Raw genomic sequence first — 22,771 nt, forward strand, 5'->3', positions numbered from 1 at the left:
TTCGAGGTATTTAGCTGATTCTGCTTAAGGAATCAGGCATCCGTCAAGTAATACAATTAGATTTTTGTCATTTCGTCCCAAGACAAATTTAACATGGACCAATTTTGAGCTATTAAGCTGTATTTTCCACTTTCTAATCCATTTGTAGATCTTGTTGACCTCTACTTGTGCTTTTTTCACAGCCTTACTGTGTGGTCGGCCAATGTTCAAACTACTCTTTCTTTAGTTGTTCTAATATCAACAATACAGAGCAGATATAGGAGTGGTCCTTACAGGGATACAGGGGACACTACCCTGTGGAATTCCAGTCGAAATAGGTTTAAGTGTTGAGAATGCCCCTTCTTTTCTACTTTTCTTTATAAAGAAGAAAATATATGATTTCAGCAGTTAACAGTAGCACCGCGGTAGCACTTTGCCCATTTTATAGTGTTAAATAATGCAAAATACCGGTAATATGTATGTACCGGATATACCGGTAATATGTATGTACCGGATATAATGTACCCGGTCAAAAGTTTGTGGGATGTCCATGAATATTGCAGGGCAATATTTATTTTCTTCGAATGCCTTTTCAACAACCGCTATTACTCTGTGCATTTGGTCGATTATCAAGTTGTGCTTTCGAAATCCAAACTGGAAATCTGGTATTTCTATAAAAGGGTTAAAACGTTTTAACAGCTGTTTCTCAAGTAATTTTGATATCACAGGTAGCGGCGAAATAGGTCTGTGAAATCCAACTTCTTCTGCCGTTTTGTCAGGTCAGAGATTCCGGAATATGGTTCAGTCTCAAACAGGCGTTGAATATATATGACAACATGCTTATTGTTTTTCGTATCAGCCGTGCAGCCTTTTCATGATAGAGTTTGTTGTCAATATTTGTGGCAATGTCCATTGGAAAAATCATATTTATATCTACATCGAGCTGATAAGGAGGATTTATATATATTGTAGATTTTATATCATTTTGTAGTATTATTCTTCTTAATTTATCTGGTTATTAATTATATTAAATATTGTTTTGTCCACAACATTTCAGGTTCTGTGCCATACTGTTCTAGCTTTTCGTATTTCTCTTGTCAATTCCCTAGTTTCAAGGGTATCCAAATACATGTTTAAATAACGCTTCTTAATATTTCAACTTCTAGCTCTTCTCACATTTGCATAGAAAATAATATTTATCAAAAGTAGATATCAAAAATAGATAATCTTGCAAATCTTCCAGAAAATTATTATGGTGGAATACATAAATTGTTGGGGATAAGCGTTGAATGGCCGAACCCAAACAGTTATGTTAATTTAGATTTGTTTGTTGGTAATTTAATTTTTTGTATATGTCACAAAATTATATTATTATTTTTGTATTGTTTGGACTCGGCGCCGACTTCAAAATGATCTGTCGGTAGTAGTTAAAATAATATTGTAAATAGGTAAATAGATTTTGCTAGGTATTAAGCTAAATTGCGTGTATATAGTAAAATATAATATACGTGTAGTAGATAGGTTTAATAAGGTTTTTATTTATTTTTATTTAATTATTGCACCGATTATTATCTACAAATTTTAAAATGTTTTTTTTTTAAGTTGGGTATCTATGTTTGATCATTTTTAAATTTTCCTTACTTATTTTTTGAAGTCAGTTAATTTTTTTTTGTTAAAAATATTTTGTTTTTCTCTTTTTAGTTTTAGATATTTATTCAATAAGTTACGATTATTTTATTTAATATTACAATGGATAGGTCAACTATAGGTGACGCCCGTAGAAGGAAAAATAGAAAAAAAGGAACAATGAAAATAAGAAACCATTCAGGTTCCGGGGTCCTTTACTTAGCCGACACGACTTGTCAATTTTTCAACATTTAACAACAAAAAGTGATTATCCCCACTGGGAATTGAACCTGAGACCTCCGTTTGGAGGCTAAACACTTTAACCATTACACTATACAAGCAGTCGTCTATAATAATTCTACGAGGTCTTATATGGTATAATTGCTTAAAAGCTGAATGGCTTTTGCACTGAACGACTTCCGATTTTCCGTCACATCTGCTTAGAGATAACATTATACCCAAATATCTAATTATTTTAAATAAAAAATAGATGAAAACTTTGTGCATGCCTTTGAAATGTAAGCATTTCCCTCGATTTACATTACATATTACATTAACAATCTTGAAAAATATCGTTCCAAAATGCTACTATATTAAGATATAATATATTGTTATTCACAAGCAAACTACCAAATAATATTACATATAAATCTATGTAAGCATAAATGGGTATATTTTTGTCAAGGTCGCGGCTAGGACAACACAGCCAGAACGTTAAAATTCAGTCGAGTGAAACTAATAGAACCAAAAATAGTAACTAAAAGTACACGACTGTAACAGTCGATAGTAAATCGTAACAAAATCAGTCGAACCGAAAATTGCGACTGAAATGAGTCGACTGAAACAGTCGATAGTAAAAAGTAGTCAATTACTAAACAGTCGATAGTTCCCAACACTACTTATAATGTTCATTGGCGTAGTAATTTACATTTTATTGATTTTTGAAAGTAAGTGGAAATTAGATTTAACTAAATGCATTTTAAAAATTGTTAGTTCTTCAGATAGTTTGCATATATTGTAATATATTTTAATATATTTTTTTATTATTTTAATTAATGTTATCAAATACATTTCTGGTCTTGTATTGAAAATACTGGGAAAACAAATTTCAGTAACATATCAATTTTAAATTAATCATTTTACTCTATTAAGTAAGAAACATGATTAATTTAATACAGTGTGGTAAATTTTCGAGCACAGGGTATTATTTATACATCCATTATTCCAATCCAGAAATATCCGTGTTATTTTCTCAAACTTAGCATAACCAACCGTTTTAAAATGGTGGAACTATACATTGTTTTAAAACTATAGTGAACGCTTCCCAACATCAAAGACTACCCGATCGATCTATCAGCGACCGACGAGGGTCCATCCCGAACACAACACCCAATTTAAAAATCTGTTATTTAACCCAGCCACCCCATCCGAACTACATCCATCCGACCACCTGACTCCCGCGGCCCCTTCAAACGGGAACACCCGGTATGGCCGCCTCTCATCAGCTGTAAACGGCAAGTCGGCGGCGGCACATAGGCCCTCGACGTCGACGACGACGACACATCGTATCAGAACGGCGCACGAGCGTCGTCCAGCGACCGACCACCCTTCGTCGAGGGTGCGGGTAAGCGGCACCGCGTGTTTCAGAGGGTGTTTTGACTGCACGGTCTACGGAAGGTTGTTGCCGTTTCGCGTGACGCCAGTGAAAGTTTTCCGGTTGCGCATTGTCAAGACAAACGAACCGAGTTCGAACGTTTCCGTCGTTGTTTATTTGTTGTTGTTGATGTTAATTTGGGGATTGTGAACCGCTCCGTCGATGTAGATGACGATTGGGATCGGAAAACTGTGATGGAGTGACTTACTTACTAGTAATATAACGATTGAGTGGTATTTCGATTTGGCGTACTGGTTTTACTCATGAATGGGAGCCACGTTAACTAAGACTTCTAGTCGTGTCACACCTAGAGTAAGTAATCCATTAGAAAAGGAATTAATGCAAAATATATATTTTTAAATAAAATATAACCCAAGGATTGAAAAGCTTTAGAACGTTTCAATGCTCCTATATGTATATTACCAGTGAATTTATAAATATTTATTATAGAATATATGTATATACCAGAAAACCATTCTGCATTTGTGTCTCTTCCCCCCATTATTTTATATAGTTTGAATTATCTTAAAATTTACCAGAAATTGTTTTAATGAAATTGTTATTTATATATTAATAATAAATTTGTCATGTTGGGTACTGTTTATAACAATAATTTGGTTTAAAACATTGAATGATATGTTTTTAAGAATATACAATTTTTTAAAAATTTTATATATTTTAAAATCAAAAAATTACTTTATTTTTTATATCCTATATATCAGTTACAACAATATATTCCTTTTAATAAATAATCCTTTGTGTCTCTTCTCCCCTGGTCTTTTATATAGTTTGGATTATCTTAAAATTTACCAGGAATTCTTTTAATTAAATTGTTGTTTATAAATTCATAATAAATTTATAATGTTGAGTACTGTTTATAACAATAATTTGGTTTAAAACATTGAATGATATGTTTTTAAGACTATACAATTTTTTAAAAATTTTATATATTTTAAAATCGAAAAATTACTTTATTTTTTATACCCTATACATCAGTTACAACAACATATTCCTCTTAATAAATAATCCTTTGTGTCTCTTCTCCCCTGGTCTTTTATATAGTTTGGATTATCTTAAAATTTACCTGAAATTGTTTTAATTAAATTGTTATTTATAAATTCCTAATAAATTTATCATGTTGGGTACTGTCTATAACAATACTTTGGTTTAAAACATTGAATGACATGTTTTTAAGAATATACAATTTTTTAAAAATTTTATATATTTTAAAATCAAAAAATTACTTTATTTTTTATATCCTATATATCAGTTACAACAATATATTCCTTTTAATAAATAATCCTTTGTGTCTCTTCTCCCCTGGTCTATTATATAGTTTGGATTATCTTAAAATTTACCAGGAATTGTTTTAATTAAATTGTTAGTTATCAATTCATAATAAATTTATCATGTTGGGTACTGTTTATAACAATAATTTGGTTTAAAACATTGAATGATATGTTTTTAAGAATATACAATTTTTTAAAAATTTTATATATTTTAAAATCAAAAAATTACTTTATTTTTTATATCCTATACATCAGTTACAACAATATATTCCTTTTAATAAATAATCCTTTGTGTCTCTTCTCCCCTGGTCTTTTATAGTTTGAATTATCTTAAAATTTACCAGGAATTGTTTTAATTAAATTGTTATTTATAAATTCATAATAAATTTATCATGTTGGGTACTGTTTATAACAATAATTTGGTTTAAAACATTGAATGATATGTTTTTAAGAATATACAATTTTAAAATAATTTTAAGAATTAAAAATTTTATTTATTTTAAAATCAAAAAATTGCTTTATTTTTTATATCCTATATATCAGTTACAACAATATATTCCTCTTAATAAATAATCCTTTGTATCTCTTCTCCCCTGGTCTTTTATATAGTTTGGATTATCTTAAAATTTACCAGGAATTGTTTTAATTAAATTGTTATTTATAAATTCATAATAAATTTATCATGTTGGGTACTGTTTATAACAATAATTTGGTTTAAAACATTGAATGATATGTTTTTAAGAATATACAATTTTTTAAAAATTTTATATATTTTAAAATCAAAAAATTACTTTATTTTTTATATCCTATATATCAGTTACAACAATATATTCCTCTTAATAAATAATCCTTTGTGTCTCTTCTCCCCTGGTCTTTTATATAGTTTGGATTATCTTAAAATTTACCAGGAATTGTTTTAATTAAATTGTTATTTATAAATTCATAATAAATTTATCATGTTGGGTACTGTTTATAACAATAATTTGGTTTAAAACATTGAATGATATGTTTTTAAGAATATACAATTTTTTTAAAATTTTATTTATTTTAAAATCAAAAAATTGCTTTATTTTTTATATCCTATATATCAGTTACAACAATATATTTATCTTAATAAATAATCCTTTGTATTTCTTCTCCCCTGGTCTTTTATATAGTTTGGATTATCTTAAAATTTACCAGGAATTGTTTTAATTAAATTGTTATTTATAAATTCATAATAAATTTATCATGTTGGGTACTGTTTATAACAATAATTTGGTTTAAAACATTGAATGATATGATTTTAAGAATATACAATTTTTTTAAAATTTTATTTATTTTAAAATCAAAAAATTGCTTTATTTTTTATATCCTATATATCAGTTACAACAATATATTCCTTTTAATAAATAATCCTTTGTGTCTCTTCTCCCCTAGTGTTTTATATAGTTTGGATTACAGGAATTGTTTTAGTGAAATTGTTATTTATAAATTCATAATAAATTTATCATGTTGGGTACTGTTTATAACAATAATTTGGTTTAAAACATTGAATGATATGATTTTAAGAATATACAATTATTTAATAATTTTATATATTTTAAAATCAAAAAATTACTTTATTTTTTATATCCTATATATCAGTTACAACAATACATTCCTTTTAATAAATAATCCTTTGTGTCTCTTCTCCCCTGGTCTTTTATAGTTTGAGTTATCTTAAAATTTACCAGGAATTGTTTTAATTAAATTGTTATTTATAAATTCATAATAAATTTATCATGTTGGGTACTGTTTATAACAATAATTTGGTTTAAAACATTGAATGATATGATTTTAAGAATATACAATTATTTAATAATTTTATATATTTTAAAATCAAAAAATTACTTTATTTTTTATATCCTATATATCAGTTACAACAATATATTCCTTTTAATAAATAATCCTTTGTGTCTCTTCTCCCCTGGTCTTTTATATAGTTTGGATTATCTTAAAATTTACCAGGAATTGTTTTAATTAAATTGTTATTTGTAAATTTATAATAAATTTATCATGCTGGGTACTGTTTATAACAATAATTTGGTTTAAAACATTGAATGATATGTTTTTAAGAATATACAATTTTTTAAAAATTTTATTTATTTTAAAATCAAAAAATTGCTTTATTTTTTATATCCTATATATCAGTTACAACAATATATTTATCTTAATAAATAATCCTTTGTATTTCTTCTCCCCTGGTCTTTTATATAGTTTGGATTATCTTAAAATTTACCAGGAATTGTTTTAATTAAATTGTTATTTATAAATTCATAATAAATTTATCATGTTGGGTACTGTTTATAACAATAATTTGGTTTAAAACATTGAATGATATGATTTTAAGAATATACAATTTTTTTAAAATTTTATTTATTTTAAAATCAAAAAATTGCTTTATTTTTTATATCCTATATATCAGTTACAACAATATATTTATCTTAATAAATAATCCTTTGTATTTCTTCTCCCCTGGTCTTTTATATAGTTTGGACTATCTTAAAATTTACCAGGAATTGTTTTAATTAAATTGTTATTTATAAATTCATAATAAATTTATCATGTTGGGTACTGTTTATAACAATAATTTGGTTTAAAACATTGAATGATATGTTTTTAAGAATATACAATTTTTTAAAAATTTTATATATTTTAAAATCAAAAAATTACTTTATTTTTTATATCCTATATATTAGTTACAACAACATATTCCTCTTAATAAATAATCCTTTGTGTCTCTTCTCCCCTGGTCTTTTATATAGTTTGGATTATCTTAAAATTTACCAGGAATTGTTTTAATTAAATTATTATTTATAAATTCATAATAAATTTATCATGTTGGGTACTGTTTATAACAATAATTTGGTTTAAAACATTGAATGATATGATTTTAAGAATATACAATTATTTAATAATTTTATATATTTTAAAATCAAAAAATTACTTTATTTTTTATATCCTATATATCAGTTACAACAATACATTCCTTTTAATAAATAATCCTTTGTGTCTCTTCTCCCCTGGTCTTTTATATAGTTTGAATTATCTTAAAATTTACCAGGAATTGTTTTAATTAAATTGTTATTTATAAATTCATAATAAATTTATCATGTTGGGTACTGTTTATAACAATAATTTGGTTTAAAACATTGAATGATATGATTTTAAGAATATACAATTATTTAATAATTTTATATATTTTAAAATCAAAAAATTACTTTATTTTTTATATCCTATATATCAGTTACAACAATATATTCCTTTTAATAAATAATCCTTTGTGTCTCTTCTCCCCTGGTCTTTTATATAGTTTGGATTATCTTAAAATTTACCAGGAATTGTTTTAATTAAATTGTTATTTGTAAATTTATAATAAATTTATCATGCTGGGTACTGTTTATAACAATAATTTGGTTTAAAACATTGAATGATATGTTTTTAAGAATATACAATTTTTTAAAAATTTTATTTATTTTAAAATCAAAAAATTGCTTTATTTTTTATATCCTATATATCAGTTACAACAATATATTTATCTTAATAAATAATCCTTTGTATTTCTTCTCCCCTGGTCTTTTATATAGTTTGGATTATCTTAAAATTTACCAGGAATTGTTTTAATTAAATTGTTATTTATAAATTCATAATAAATTTATCATGTTGGGTACTGTTTATAACAATAATTTGGTTTAAAACATTGAATGATATGATTTTAAGAATATACAATTTTTTTAAAATTTTATTTATTTTAAAATCAAAAAATTGCTTTATTTTTTATATCCTATATATCAGTTACAACAATATATTTATCTTAATAAATAATCCTTTGTATTTCTTCTCCCCTGGTCTTTTATATAGTTTGGATTATCTTAAAATTTACCAGGAATTGTTTTAATTAAATTGTTATTTATAAATTCATAATAAATTTATCATGTTGGGTACTGTTTATAACAATAATTTGGTTTAAAACATTGAATGATATGATTTTAAGAATATACAATTTTTTAAAAATTTTATATATTTTAAAATCAAAAAATTACTTTATTTTTTATATCCTATATATTAGTTACAACAACATATTCCTCTTAATAAATAATCCTTTGTGTCTCTTCTCCCCTGGTCTTTTATATAGTTTGGATTATCTTAAAATTTACCAGGAATTGTTTTAATTAAATTATTATTTATAAATTCATAATAAATTTATCATGTTGGGTACTGTTTATAACAATAATTTGGTTTAAAACATTGAATGATATGTTTTTAAGAATATACAATTTTTTAAAAATTTTATATATTTTAAAATCAAAAAATTACTTTATTTTTTATATCCTATATATCAGTTACAACAATATATTCCTTTTAATAAATAATCCTTTGTGTCTCTTCTCCCCTGGTCTTTTATATAGTTTGGATTATCTTAAAATTTACCAGGAATTGTTTTAATTAAATTGTTATTTATAAATTCATAATAAATTTATCATGTTGGGTACTGTTTATAACAATAATTTGGTTTAAAACATTGAATGATATGTTTTTAAGAATATACAATTTTCTAAAATTTTTATATATTTTAAAATCGAAAAATTACTTTATTTTTTATATCTTATATATCAGTTACAACAATATATTCCTTTTAATAATAATAATAATCCTTTGTGTCTCTTATCCCCTGGTCTTTTATATAGTTTCGATTATCTTAAAATTTACCAGGAATTGTTTTAATGAAATTGTTATTTATAAATTCATAATAAATTTATCATGTTGGGTACTGTTTATAACAATAATTTGATTTAAAACATTGAATGATATGTTTTTAAGAATATACAATTTTTTAAAAATTTTATATATTTTAAAATAAAAAAATTACTTTATTTTTTATATCCTATATATCAGTTACAACAATATATTCCTTTTAATGAATAATCCTACAATACCCATTCCATTAGTAAATAACATTCTATTGAGCTATATATTAATGTCTTGTTTTGAATCTTAAGAATTTAGAACATATTTATTTTTTTAAATACAATACTTGGCCAGTAAATTTTTAAATTACGGTTTATATGATTTCAAATGTATGCTCATGTATCAAATGTATATATATGATTGTATAAATCAATGAACTAGACAATATCACTCATTTGTTTCTCCTCTTTCCAGACCCTTTTTATGAAGTTTAGAATTTCTAAAAATTAACTTGAAAGCGTTTCTGTTAAATTGTCCTCTAATATTCCTCTAAATATATATTAATTCAAATTTTATGAGGTTATATGGATAACTTTATACAAATAAATTAAATTAATATTATATTGTTTTCAAACTTTCTAAATTTGTTTCATATATGGTGTTTCTTGTGTATTAAAAAAATCTAATTGTTTAATTAAGAAGTTATTTTTCCCACGTCCCTTATATTAGTTATAACAATATATTCGTTTTCATTAACAAAATAAAAGATCAATTGTTTTTGTTGTTATAATATCAGTTGTTATCATATTGTTCGTTTCATACGTAATTGTTCAATTGTAACATTCATCTAAATAATTATTTATTTAAGTTTTAAGATTGAAATACCTATTCATAATTTTAAGCCAATATAAAATAATTAATAATTATGTTCCTAATTATTTTAATATTTCAAATATTTGATTAATTACAAAATGTCACTTATGTATATGTAAATATTATTAATACATGTTTCTTAAATTCTTTTTTATTATTTCAACTCTGATTTTTATCAGATTAATTATCTTTAATTTGATTTATTCTTTATATTATTTGAAATTTATTCAGAGTTTTTTTTATGTTTTTTTCTTAATATCATTTGAGCAGTTATTCTTTTTTACTATTCATTTTTGCTTATGTAAAACATAAATAATGTAATTTTTTCATCATAAGTATAAATTTTTTTTAGCTGCATGTGTTTTGATGTTTTTTTCTTAATATCATTTGAGCAGTTATTCTTTTTTACTATTCATTTTTGCTTATGTAAAACGTAAGTAATGTAATTTTTTCATCATAAATATCCAATTTTATTATTTTTTTTAGCTGCATGTTTACTTCACAGTAACTTGTATCTGAACCTGTTAATATAGTTTGCATTATTATTTATTTTTAGTACATTTAATTAGTTTTGAGTGCATTCTTAATAAAAATTCAGATAATGTATAGATAAAGTCTTATGCACGTCAGAAAAAAGTGCCGTTACAAGTGCCATATGTTGTCAACAGGAACAAGTGCATACAATCAACAGATATTTAGGTTGAAAAAAAAATTTATAATATTTTTTATACCTAAATATATATTTTTACTGAATTTATAATTTATTTATTTTGTCAGAACCTTTCTTTACATGAGTTATTTCTCCAGGACGTTTCCAAATCGTTACTAATACACAAAATAATCGATTCTACATATTCCAAATAAAACCAATTTCGAAAAGTTATAACCAAATTCAGCGACTTGTAAAGTAGGTTAATATCCCCATTTTGTTTCCGCTGGGTTTGCTTTCGTAATATTATGATCATTGTAGTAGGGTTGTGTGTGTATGAATCATATTCAACACGTGCTCAAAAGTTCTGCGAACAAACTGAACTCACATAACTGGAACCAGAACAAATTTATTTATCGTGGAACTGTCGTTGACTGACTTTCTATTTAGGGGGATTTAATTCTAAATATCCTACGGTAGGTTTGGAACTATATGGTTAGGCACATCAAAGAGGTTAATAACAAAAATAAATGATTACTGGAACTTTTGTTCTGCTTTAAAATATCGATATCTAGTAAAATATTTCAGTGATTTATTGTACGTGAAACTATTTTCAGGATAGTTGGTAATAACGCTGAAAAACGCTCATTGACATTTTTCATTTGGTGTTCATTGCAGCTGTTGTTTGATAGTACTCTTATTTCAAAGCGAACTGTTAAATTTTTAACAGCTTCATCTGCTAAAAGCTTTTCCAATTTTGTCAATTTTGAGCATGAATGCACAGCTGATATCAATCTACTATATATGACTTAAAATTAAAATTCCTTCTATAACTAAAAATATTTCAGTTATGTGTTATGAATCAACTCATCGCAATTTAAAATACAACTCTAGCAGATATATAGAAATTTGGATATTACAATAAAATTTAAAATAATATCAATTTATGTTTTGTCTCGTATGTTTATTTTTATTTAGTATTTTATGCTTAACTAATATTATATAGAAAGATACTTAATTTATCAATGAATTATCATACTATTAACTAATATGTCATTATTAAGCTTGGTTTTTAAATTAAATTGACTTATTAACATTTACAAAAACTTTACTTAATCATAAGTTAAAACGAGACTTTTTAATTATAGATATTTTGGTACTTTTTTATACGTATAAAAATATATAAATTATACGTAAAATACGTATATGCATACGTATAAAGTTAAGAAAATAATTTATTAATAATATATTGTACCTAATAATTAATTAATATTTATTACTTTCTTTAAGAATTGTTTAGTATATCCATTAATATTATATACCTCTGCCCTTATTATATACCTTATTCAATTACAACTGAACAATAGTAATAAATTAATTTTATAAATTAAGATTATACTAGACGTATCTAAGGTTATCACTTGCTTTCATCTCTACCGAATTAAATTAAAGTAGTTAATAATGAAGTATATCTCATGTAAATACATTTATTATCGCACTGTCAGAGAATTAGTTGTATTTAATACTAAAAAACAGCGAACTTATGAAAACTGACGAATGGCGAGAGAAAATATCATACTAGATTTATAGTAGCGTTGGGAACTATCGACTGAAAACGGTAGAAACAGTCGATAGTCGCAAAAATGTCGAAACAGCCGACAGTCAGAAAACTAGCTGCTGAAAATAGTAATTACTATTTTTTCAATTCTCCTTTCCTTTCCTGTATAAATTGTGAGAGAGGAAAGGACGGAGATAATTGCTTGGAACAGTTAATTTTATATGTCCTTATATTTTCTGACGGTAGTATAAACAAGACGGAGATGTACATATTCCTTCACGTACTAACTCTAAAAAAGAAAAGGAAAAAAAATACCGAGTACTATTCACATGCAATTTATAATTTCATTCTAAACGAAGTAGAATTACTTTTATATTTGAATGTTCTGTGGATCTGTAAAAAAGAATGGATTTTTTCTGGATTGGAATGGAATAATACCCCACAAATATGTTTTTATATAATAATTTTACTTTTTTATTAATTACTTAATTAATTATATTTTAATACAATAATTGCTATTTTTAAATAATATACTATAATAAATATAGACAATACAATAGAACTTAAACAAAACCTGAAAACTAAAGATGTACAATAACCATAAATACTAAATAAAAAGTAAACATATACCTAATTAGAGAAAAGACTAATTCGTGACATAATTAAAAATGAGCGCACAATAACCACTAGAGCTTTTTTTAAATAAAATAAATGCTTTATTTATTATTTTATAATATTTTTTAACAAAAGTCGAGCGAGTAATCGAAATATTACCTATTATTGCCATAAAAATAGTCAAAACTATTTTACTATTTATCATTCACAATTTTAATCTTTTTACCCTATTACATTAATAATATTGAAAAGTATCGTTCCAAAATGCGGCTATATTATTATACAATATATTGTTATTTACAAGCAAACTACTAAAAAATCATAAAACTATATATATTACAAAAAATTCTATGTAAGCGTAAATTGGGTACATTTTTGTCAAGGTTGCGGCTAGGACGACAGATCCAGAATGTTAAAAATCAGTCGAATACTGAATCTGAAATAAAAATCAGTTGATAGTAAATAGTAACAAAATCAATCGGACCTGAAAACAATCGAGTGAAACAGTAACTGGTAAAAAGTAGTAAAATCAGTCGAACAAAAATTAGCGACTGAAACAGTCGATAGTAAAAATTAGTCAATTACTCAACAGTCGATAGTCGTTGTCAGTCGATAGTTCCCAAGGCTAATTTATAATCAAAAAAAGCACACAGCACTAACATTGATTAGGTTCATGTAAACCATCCATAGTTTCGTCAAATTACCTGAAAACCATAACAATATAATTCCACCAAATATACCGTTTCGTTTGAGCAAAACGGTATTATTATTGATTGTAGTCCAGCGTTGAATGTTAAGCGCCCAGAAAAGAGCTTTTAATTGTACGTTTTTATTTGAAAGCAAAATCGTGTACAATTTTTATTTAAAAAAAATAACACGATACCCTTTCATTAATGGTTTATGAAAAATGGTCTGTTGACCATTTAGAGAACGAAAAATATTTCAGACAGGAAACAGTTGCTTTTAGGGTATATTAAGATTTGTTTTATCTGAGATTGATAAATGGGATTACATAGTATTAAGTGTGTGACTGATTAACATGTTGATAAATCACTAGCGTAGATTAATTTGTTATTTTTTATAATGCCAAAATGGTTAAAAATTTGATGGTTAATAATGGTTTCCATACTAACTAGATCTTCAATGATGTTCATAATTGGGTGACGAAAATAAGGTCTAATCAGCTAGTGATCTAATCAATCAAACTTTGTTAGTTAAAGCAGATGGGGCGATAAAATAAAGTTATTGAGTTCAAAAAATATATTTATGTCTGTGAAATATTAGTCGAATGTTTTATTTTGTTGCCGGTTCAATCAAATTGTTAAATTTAGGTAAATATGTAGTTAATGTTATCAATCGAACTTTTAGATTTCTTTATTTTTAATTACATTAAATATATTACTGTGTAAATATTTGTTGAAAATTAATGAAAAATTTTACATTTCTATAATAATAAAAAATATGCATTTCTACAATAATAATTAGTGTTGGGAACAATCGACTGAAATCGACTATCGACTGTTTAGTAATTGACTACTTTTTACTATGGACTTGTGGCGACCGCCACGACCCTTTAGGCCACCACCAATTCACCATCAACAACTACAAAGGTTGGCATGGCCGGTGGATTGGTACCATGCAGTTCTGGAGTATAAAAGGCCATCACGACGACGTCTCGCTCTCTTTTCTTATCACCGTCCCCCTGTAACAGTACCACTTCCACAGCGCTACCGTACTTCCTTCACCTTAACCTAATATCCTGTCCATTCTCCCATCGACCACATGTATCAATCGTAAGTTAGAATAAACAACTTTGATTCAAGCAGTGTTTTTAGTTCCCGTGCAAATTCCTTCCAAAAATAGTAGTGAGTGTTCTGATAGATAACCGCAGCGGCAGCCACACGTTTCGACCGACCGACCGACCCGACGAACATTGCTACAGACTATTTCAGTCGCTATTTTTGGTTCGAATGTTTTTACTAGTGACTGTTTTCAGTCGACTGTTTTCAGTAGCTATTTTCGGTCCGACTGATTTTATTACTATTTACTATCGACTGTTTCAGTTGTTTACTTTTTGTTACTATTTTGGGTTCTACTGGTGCATTCGACTGATTTTTAACAATGTGGCTGTGTCGTCCTAGGCGCGACCTTGAATATAATGCGCCGAATTTATGCTTATATAGATTTAAATGTAAGATATGTGGTTTTATGCTTTGTGAATAACTATAAATTGTAAATTAATATAGCAGCATTTTGGAACGCTAGTTTTTAAAAAATTAAATTTTAAATAATAAATAGTAAGATACTTTTGACTGGCATAATAGGCAATACTTTAGGCTGGTATAATAGGTAATACCTTTTTTTGATACTTTTCACGATTTTTGTCCAAGCCTTTTGTTTGTCAATTTTTTTCCTAAAATCTCGAAAACTAAAATTAGGTTCCAAAGGTTTCAGAAATTGCATCTATCCCGAAAGATTTGAAGAAGTTTTTGCAGTAGCAGTTATATGAAATATTTGTAATAAATACATTTTCTGATAGGAAAACTCTACTTTACTATTCAACAATTTATTTTGATGGCTATTAAGAAGAGCACCACAGTGTTTATTTGTTGCCGAATGGACTATCTTAACAGAATATTCTACTTTTAAATCCATTGTAATAATGACCACCGAGTTATCTGGTCAAAGATGTCCCACGATGTTTTTATTAATACCGTTAATAAAATAACTGCAACAATCCATCAAATTCAGGATTTTAACAAGTGAATGGGGGAAAAAATTGTCTATTAGATGTCATCAATAAAAGATTGGCAATTTTATAAATGAACTCGATATGCGGGAAATCCACATTTTTATATCCTAGATTTACAAAAGCAGGATTTGGTGTTGCAAATAATGCTGAGGCGATATAAAAAGTTATCACAAAAGAGGTAGCTTCCATTCTAACTTAAATAATACAAAATAGTTCCACAATTCAAAATTCAAGACCCAACTACTGATCAAGAATGTATTGACATCTGGAGATATTTTGATAAAAAAATGGCTAGAATGAAAGAAGTAATTACTCCAAGTACTGCAGCAACTTGACAGATTAAGAAGCATTTGGATATGCCAAGCCCATAAAATGACACTGTCTGAATTATAACAGTTACACCTAAAATCTGTCCCCTGGGAACGAGTTTTTCAAAATCTGGGCAAATAATTAACGATCGAAAAAATCGCCTCACGAGAAAAAAGTTGAACATGATAATATTCTTGAACAGTAATTTAAAAATATTTCCTTTAGCTCCGTCCTTTCCTATTTCACAATTTATCCAGACAGGAATTCTTCGTGCATTTGACTGAAAATTGTAATTACTATTTTCAGTCGCTATATTTTTGACTATCGACTGTTTCGACTGTTTTCAGTCGATAGTTCCCAACGCTAATAATGTTAAGTATTACCAACATTTCAATTAAATATTTCCTAAATACTAACAAGTACAAAACTTACATAATACAGCAGACAATCAAATCCTACAATTTCTATTTTCAACAAGTATGAAATGCATACACACCACAATAATCATACATAAAATCATACCACAAATTTAACTCACCTGAAATACAAAACACGATGAATGTTAAATATAAGGCCGTTTATTATATATCTATATATCGTTCTTTATATATTTTCTTTGATATATATTTATTAGAAGTATATAATTGTATGTTATCCATATAAGCTGGATTATCTATAGATGTATTTGCTCTTTAACATTTTTCTTCTTTTATCCATCAAAACAAACAACAATTCCTCCATCAAGCTGCCCGCGTGGCAGCAACTATCCACCAGGTACTGATAAAAGGTCGAAAAACCGGAGACATCTTCTTAGATGGCGCCAAAGCTTTCGATCAAGTATATTTAAAGAGAATCATCTAGGTCTACCGAGTGACCTAATATCCCTGATAGATTCATACTTGGACGGTAAGTCCTTTCAGATGAGGATCGATGACGCAATCTCGTAAACAAATTTCCGCAGGAGCCCCGTAAGGTGCTCCACCAGCCCCAGCTATTCAAACTTTATACGGCTGATTTCCCGCTCTACAAACTTTCCAACGCAGCATTTTACGCAGACGATACCGATTTCTGCACAACCGGTTACTGCCTCCACGCTATTCGCAACAGACTCCAAGTCCAGACAGCTGTACCAAGCGATAGCGTGGCACACATTCTGACGATATTTCTGAAGGATATTTCTGACGCAATTTCCGCTGAGTGGCAATAATGGAACGATTATTTTCAATAAATATTGTCACCATTTCTGCTCATTCTTGTGGCGTATATTTGTCCATAATAAAATTTCGACGTCTACACAACACAATGGTTAAAGCGAAACTGAGGTAAACGTCACATAACCAAGATGGCAATCAAAATGTTAGCAGGACTTTTGCCTCACCTGTTACATTAATCATCTTGATGACGTGGGTTTACTGTTATTTTGAATACACTACAGTTCAATGTATTCGACACCCTGTTTCACAATAAAATGTGATAAAATCCGTGAGGTATGACTGTAGTAGTGACCTTGAGATATATCGATAAATGCAGCCGAGAAATATGTTTTAACATTTAAGTTTTTATTTATGTGGTTGACCAATCTGTGAACTTGCTCGTTTGTTCCGTGTTGGATACAGAAACCAAATTGATGCTCCGAAGAATTGCTGGACGTAAAAATTTAACTATCCTTTAAAATTCCTTTAAAATTAATTCACTGTCCACACAAATTAAAAATTTAAAAATGCCTTTAACCAAATCATAAGTTAAACACGATCGAGCGTTAAAACGAAAACAGTCGAGCTCTGTCGACGCGCGGTCCCCATCGATGGGGAAGTAAGCGTCAACCCCAAAAGTTGATTAAAATGTATAAACACATAAATACAGTATCGCCCGTAAACAAACGACGAGACGTACGGTATTCGAAATAAACCCTTTTGTTTTTCGTCGGATCGCTCCGGTTGTTTATCTGTCGGTAAAACAACATATTGCTCGCCTGCCGTCTGTGTCAGACTGGAGTTTTTGTTCGCCGCGCATACGGATAGTGTTTAAGCATTCCGTATAGCTGAGGTATCTTACGCTCCCGTGTCGTTTGTTACACTAGTCGGACGAATAGGAAAAACAAGCCGTATCGTGTCATCCTTTCTGTCTAATGAGTTCGGTTCGAGACAGAAAAAAAGAACGTAATACGTTCGCGTTCTTTGTTACTTATCTCTCATTTACCTCGTGTTTAAGACCAATTAATGGGATAACAACAAGGTTATTATCTTTTTCTGTCGCTCGTATAGGTTAATGTTGTCATCACCAAGCACAAACGAATTCATTAAATTAATATATTTTATGCTCAGAGCTGTTGCCATGGTCTGCAGTTTTTACAATAAAAAAACTAACCTATTTTTGTAAATACCTGACAAACCTGCTAAACAAGTCGAATTTTACAGGCTTGTTTTGCTGCTACCTGCAATATCAAAAGTATTTGAGAAACTAATATTTAAACGTGTTAAAAATTGGTCCTACAGTGCTGACATCCCAAAAACAAAAGAAACACTACTTGGAACCTTTGGTGACGATACATTTATTGTGGCAAACGACCTATCTCTGCCTAGGGTAGAAGAAAGGTACAAGTGGCAGTCAACAAGATCTACAAATGGACGATTGATTGGAAAATTCAACTTAATATCTCCAAATCTGTTCATGTCAATTTTGCATTACGGCGAAATAATAAACATTTCATTATATCACTCAATGGATTCCTCAAGCTAAATACCTCGGCATCCATCTTGACGGTAGACTAAATTGGAAACATCATGTTAGACAAAAAGCAAAACACATTAGAACCAAAATAAAACAACTATACTGGCTAGTTGGAAGATGCTCTCAACTTGATCTAAAATCAAAGAGATTGATTTATCAGACAATCATAAAGCCAGTTTGGACCTATGGGGTGCAAATATGTGGTTGCACATAAATTCAAATAAACTAGTCATCCAACGCTGTCAAAACAAAATTCTTGATGAAATGCACGATGACCTGGAAAGCAAATTGATTTTTGAAGTTATCCAAGATTTCGCCTTAAAACACGAAAAAAGATTACTAAATCATACTAACGTGGAAGCAATACAACAACTGGACAACGGCAGGATATCAGCACATTGAAGCGCACCAAACCATACGAATTTATATAAAGTGTATACCTTTAGTGTAAACTATAGCTTAAGTTTTTATAATTGAGGAATACATATGGTTGTATTTATCTCGCACTCGTCTTGCTTGTGAATTATTCCAATTACAAATGCAATGTAGTAATAAATTAATTTATAATTAAAATTATACTGAGCATATCTAATAAAGATGTTATCCAAAAAAGTCCATCCTATGTTCTTTTGTATTTGCAAATATGGTAATCACTTTGTCATTAAAATTGTTTATTTCGGATATAAACTATTTTTCAATAGATAACATGGAAAGAGCTGTTAAACGTCATTAGGCCATAGAATTTCTGAGAAACGTTTTGATGTGCTTTAACGTTGAGAAACACCTTTCGGCCTCTGGTGTCGTCATGGGAGTTGTTACCACATCTAATAATTGTCCAGTCTCCTTCAGCGGGTCTCCTAGGTTGTTTTCTATTTATAATTTTAGTAGAGGTAGTACACCATTTAACAGGTCATTTGAAAAGTCCCTGGCCTACCGTAGTAAAACACATTGTTTTGGCAAAATTAGTTTTTTTTATTCAACATAATTCCCTTCAAGAATGACACACTGAATATAGATAGATATGATTTGTCCTTTACTTCAAAATAGGCCTCAGTTTCGGCGATTACCTATTCATTCGACGAAAATTTATTCCCAGCGAGCATTCTTTTGAGATCTGAGAACAGGAAATCAGGAAATAGTCGCTAGATCTGGAGAATACAGTGGACGAGGAAGCAATTCGAAGCCCAATTCATGGATACTTGTCTTCGTTTTCACTGACTTGTGACACGGTGCATTGTCCTGTAATATGGTGCACAGAAGCTGTTGATGTCCGTATCCCAAAATACAGACGTCATAACCTTGCCAGCCGACTGTTGCGTTTTCCCAAGTTTTGGCGCTGGTTCATCGTGTGCAGTCCACTCGGATGACTCTCGATAAACTACGGAGTAAAATAATGGAGCCATGTTTTATCCATTGTCACATATTGATGCAAAAACTCGGGTTTATTACGCTTGATCATCTTCAAACACTGTTCCGAAACATCAATTCGTCGTTTTTTTTTTTGGTCAAAAGTGAGCTCGCGCGGAACCCACTTTGCACAAATCTTTATCATACCCAAATAATCATGAATGATGCGAAGTACACGGTCATTCAAAATCATTTTTCATACGGTCATTTTGTGGATTTTTTTAAATGTTTTCATCGGTAACAACCTCTTTTGGGCGTCCACTGCGTTCACCCTCTTCGTCGCTCATTTCATCACGTCTAAACTTAGCATACCAATCATTGATGGTTGATTTTTCTGGATCCGGAAACTCGTCATCAAGAGAAGTTTTCGCGTCAACTGTATTTTTTCCCTTCAAAAAGCAATATTTTATCAACACGCGAAATTCCCTTTTATCAATTTTTTTCACAATAACAAAAGTTGCTTCTCTCAAAGTGCAATAATTCGTAAACTAATGATACGACAGCTGTCAAATTTATACACGCATCTTTTGAGGGTTAGAGCTAACGAAAAAACATATGGATTTAATTCTAGTAGCGCCATCTAAGTGTCAGACCGGGGACTTTTCAATGGACCTGTTAAACTGCAGGATTGTATACTACATCCATTAATTATTATTTCGAATATTCGACGATTTTCTTCGCTTTGTTGAAAGAAAGTATTTCCCTCTTGACCGCACCGTGGTTAATGCTAATAAAGCTGTTTTTATCATCCACATAATGTCTGAAACATGGCTTGCGTTGGCCGTATTGTGCCCTTTAGGACCAGTTAAACGAATGGCTTTTGCTACGGCGGACATTTTTTCCGATGAATATTTGTCACGCGTCACGCGCTCAACTTTATTTCGATCGCATGGGAATGGTGAAATTAATTCAGTTTTTTTTTAACTAAATGGAAGTCTATTTTTGTTTCTATGCATATACATGTTAATTATGGATATTTTACCCAACAAATAACACCATTAAAATTATTTAAAATAGCATTTCATTTATGTAGTGTAGAAGAAGCGGATACGTACTTGTATTAACTTTATTTTGACCACATTTTTTTGAACATCCGACTGGTGGCTGACTTGAGTCATTGTTATCTGTTCGATTATCTGTAAAATCGGAATGTCCTGTTAAAAGTGGAGGAAGTTACAAGTTCTTGATACTATTTAACATATATATCCATTCGTTGGATGAAACCGTTAACAGAGCAGTTAATTAATGTTTTCGAAAATCCTTATTTTGCATATTTTTATTTATTAATAGATAAATTGTAGAAGAAAGTTTAAAAGTGAGTCCTACTACATTTTCTTTAATGTTTGTGAGTACTACTCTCATGAAACCCCAAATGTAGTCTCCAGTCATATTTTGACTGTAGTAGTTTATATATTGTACTATTGTTTTTAATAAAAACATATTTAAATCGTTATATCATACCTAACATGTAATAGAAAAAATAAATAATAAAAAAAATGAACATAAAATAACTTTCATGACACTAATAAAACAAAGTACGAAAAACAAATCTAACCATGACGAACTACAGTAAAACAATTTATATTTGTCGAATTCTTCCTTCAATTGAAGACATAAAAGACGAAAATAACTAGGACAGTTATAAAATGTTTTTTTTTTACATTATTTATATTTTTACATCGTTCACCATGGAAAATTAAACGCCGATAAAAGAAGAGCATTCTCGGACGTAAACCAGACCGTAATATTTCGCTTGTCATTTGTTTGATCCGTAAATCATCGAGAAACAATGGTTTAGGCCCCGGACTTCCACATAGTTCGTTCGTTTTTTAGTTTTATATTGCGGCGCGTAACGTGGCACCGGGAAGCACTGCTGAATACGTTCCTTCCTGCCGGGAAAAATGCTTTACAAATGGAAAACGCGACGAGATTTGTCGTTTTTAAGAATTATTATGCCGACTCTCCGCGGAATTTTTATGGAAGTTTCCGAGGTATGCGCGTGGAAATATTCGGGCACGGTCTTCGGGGCTTTTGTATAAAATGTTTACGGGAATCCTGGAGGAAGGTTAATTTGTGATCGTGTCGTTTTCGAAAGAGAACGCAATAAGTTTTAAAACGTTTAGCATTTTTCAGCTGCTTTAATCCAACTTTATGGGAATTTTGTAACGTAGTTCTTTTGAGCTTATTAAAAATCTAGTTACCGTAGGCTCATATTTTGTTATTTTTTCATTATATCCTGTCGAAAGAAATAACTATTAGTGATATTTCATAAATATTTATAAAAATATATTACCGTTTCTTTAACAATTTCGCTAAGATTAAGTATGCAACGGTATGATTTGACGCATATGTCATTTTATTCTACTGACATCGAGCTTCAGAGCTATACTTAGAATAAATAAACTTAGAAGCGCATCTCCTATGTTAAAGCTCGGAATCCCCGTGTGAGGGCGCTTACGCATGCGCCGTATGACAGTTAGTTACGGCGGGAAATTTAAAAATGTATAGTAAAAAATTTTAGCAGGAAATTTTAAAAATTCTTTTAATTTTACTGGGAAAATAAGAAAATAAATATATTTAAATATATTTTATTGATATATTTCAATTACATTAATTTTCC

At 28.7% G+C, this 22,771-nt stretch overlaps 1 protein-coding gene across 10 annotated transcripts in view; it reads left to right on the forward strand.

Moving 5' to 3' along the window:
* LOC143191823 (uncharacterized) overlaps window positions 1-22,771 on the forward strand; it is an 870,958-nt gene that overhangs the window by 531,109 nt on the left and 317,078 nt on the right. Inside the window, exon 1 of one of the 10 annotated variants that reach the window (XM_076397242.1) lies at window positions 3,434-3,571. The exons of the other annotated variants lie outside the window; for them this stretch is intronic. Within the exon in view, the coding sequence (XP_076253357.1) occupies window positions 3,527-3,571 (45 nt within the window). The 5' untranslated portion in view covers window positions 3,434-3,526. Of the gene's footprint in view, window positions 1-3,433; window positions 3,572-22,771 lie in introns of those variants that run through there. 10 annotated transcript variants of the gene reach the window in all.

This window comes from Rhynchophorus ferrugineus, unplaced genomic scaffold, assembly GCF_030347505.1.
Source record: "Rhynchophorus ferrugineus isolate W39M unplaced genomic scaffold, kcgeb_rfMv2 rfM2, whole genome shotgun sequence".
Classification (NCBI taxonomy): domain Eukaryota; kingdom Metazoa; phylum Arthropoda; class Insecta; order Coleoptera; family Curculionidae; genus Rhynchophorus; species Rhynchophorus ferrugineus.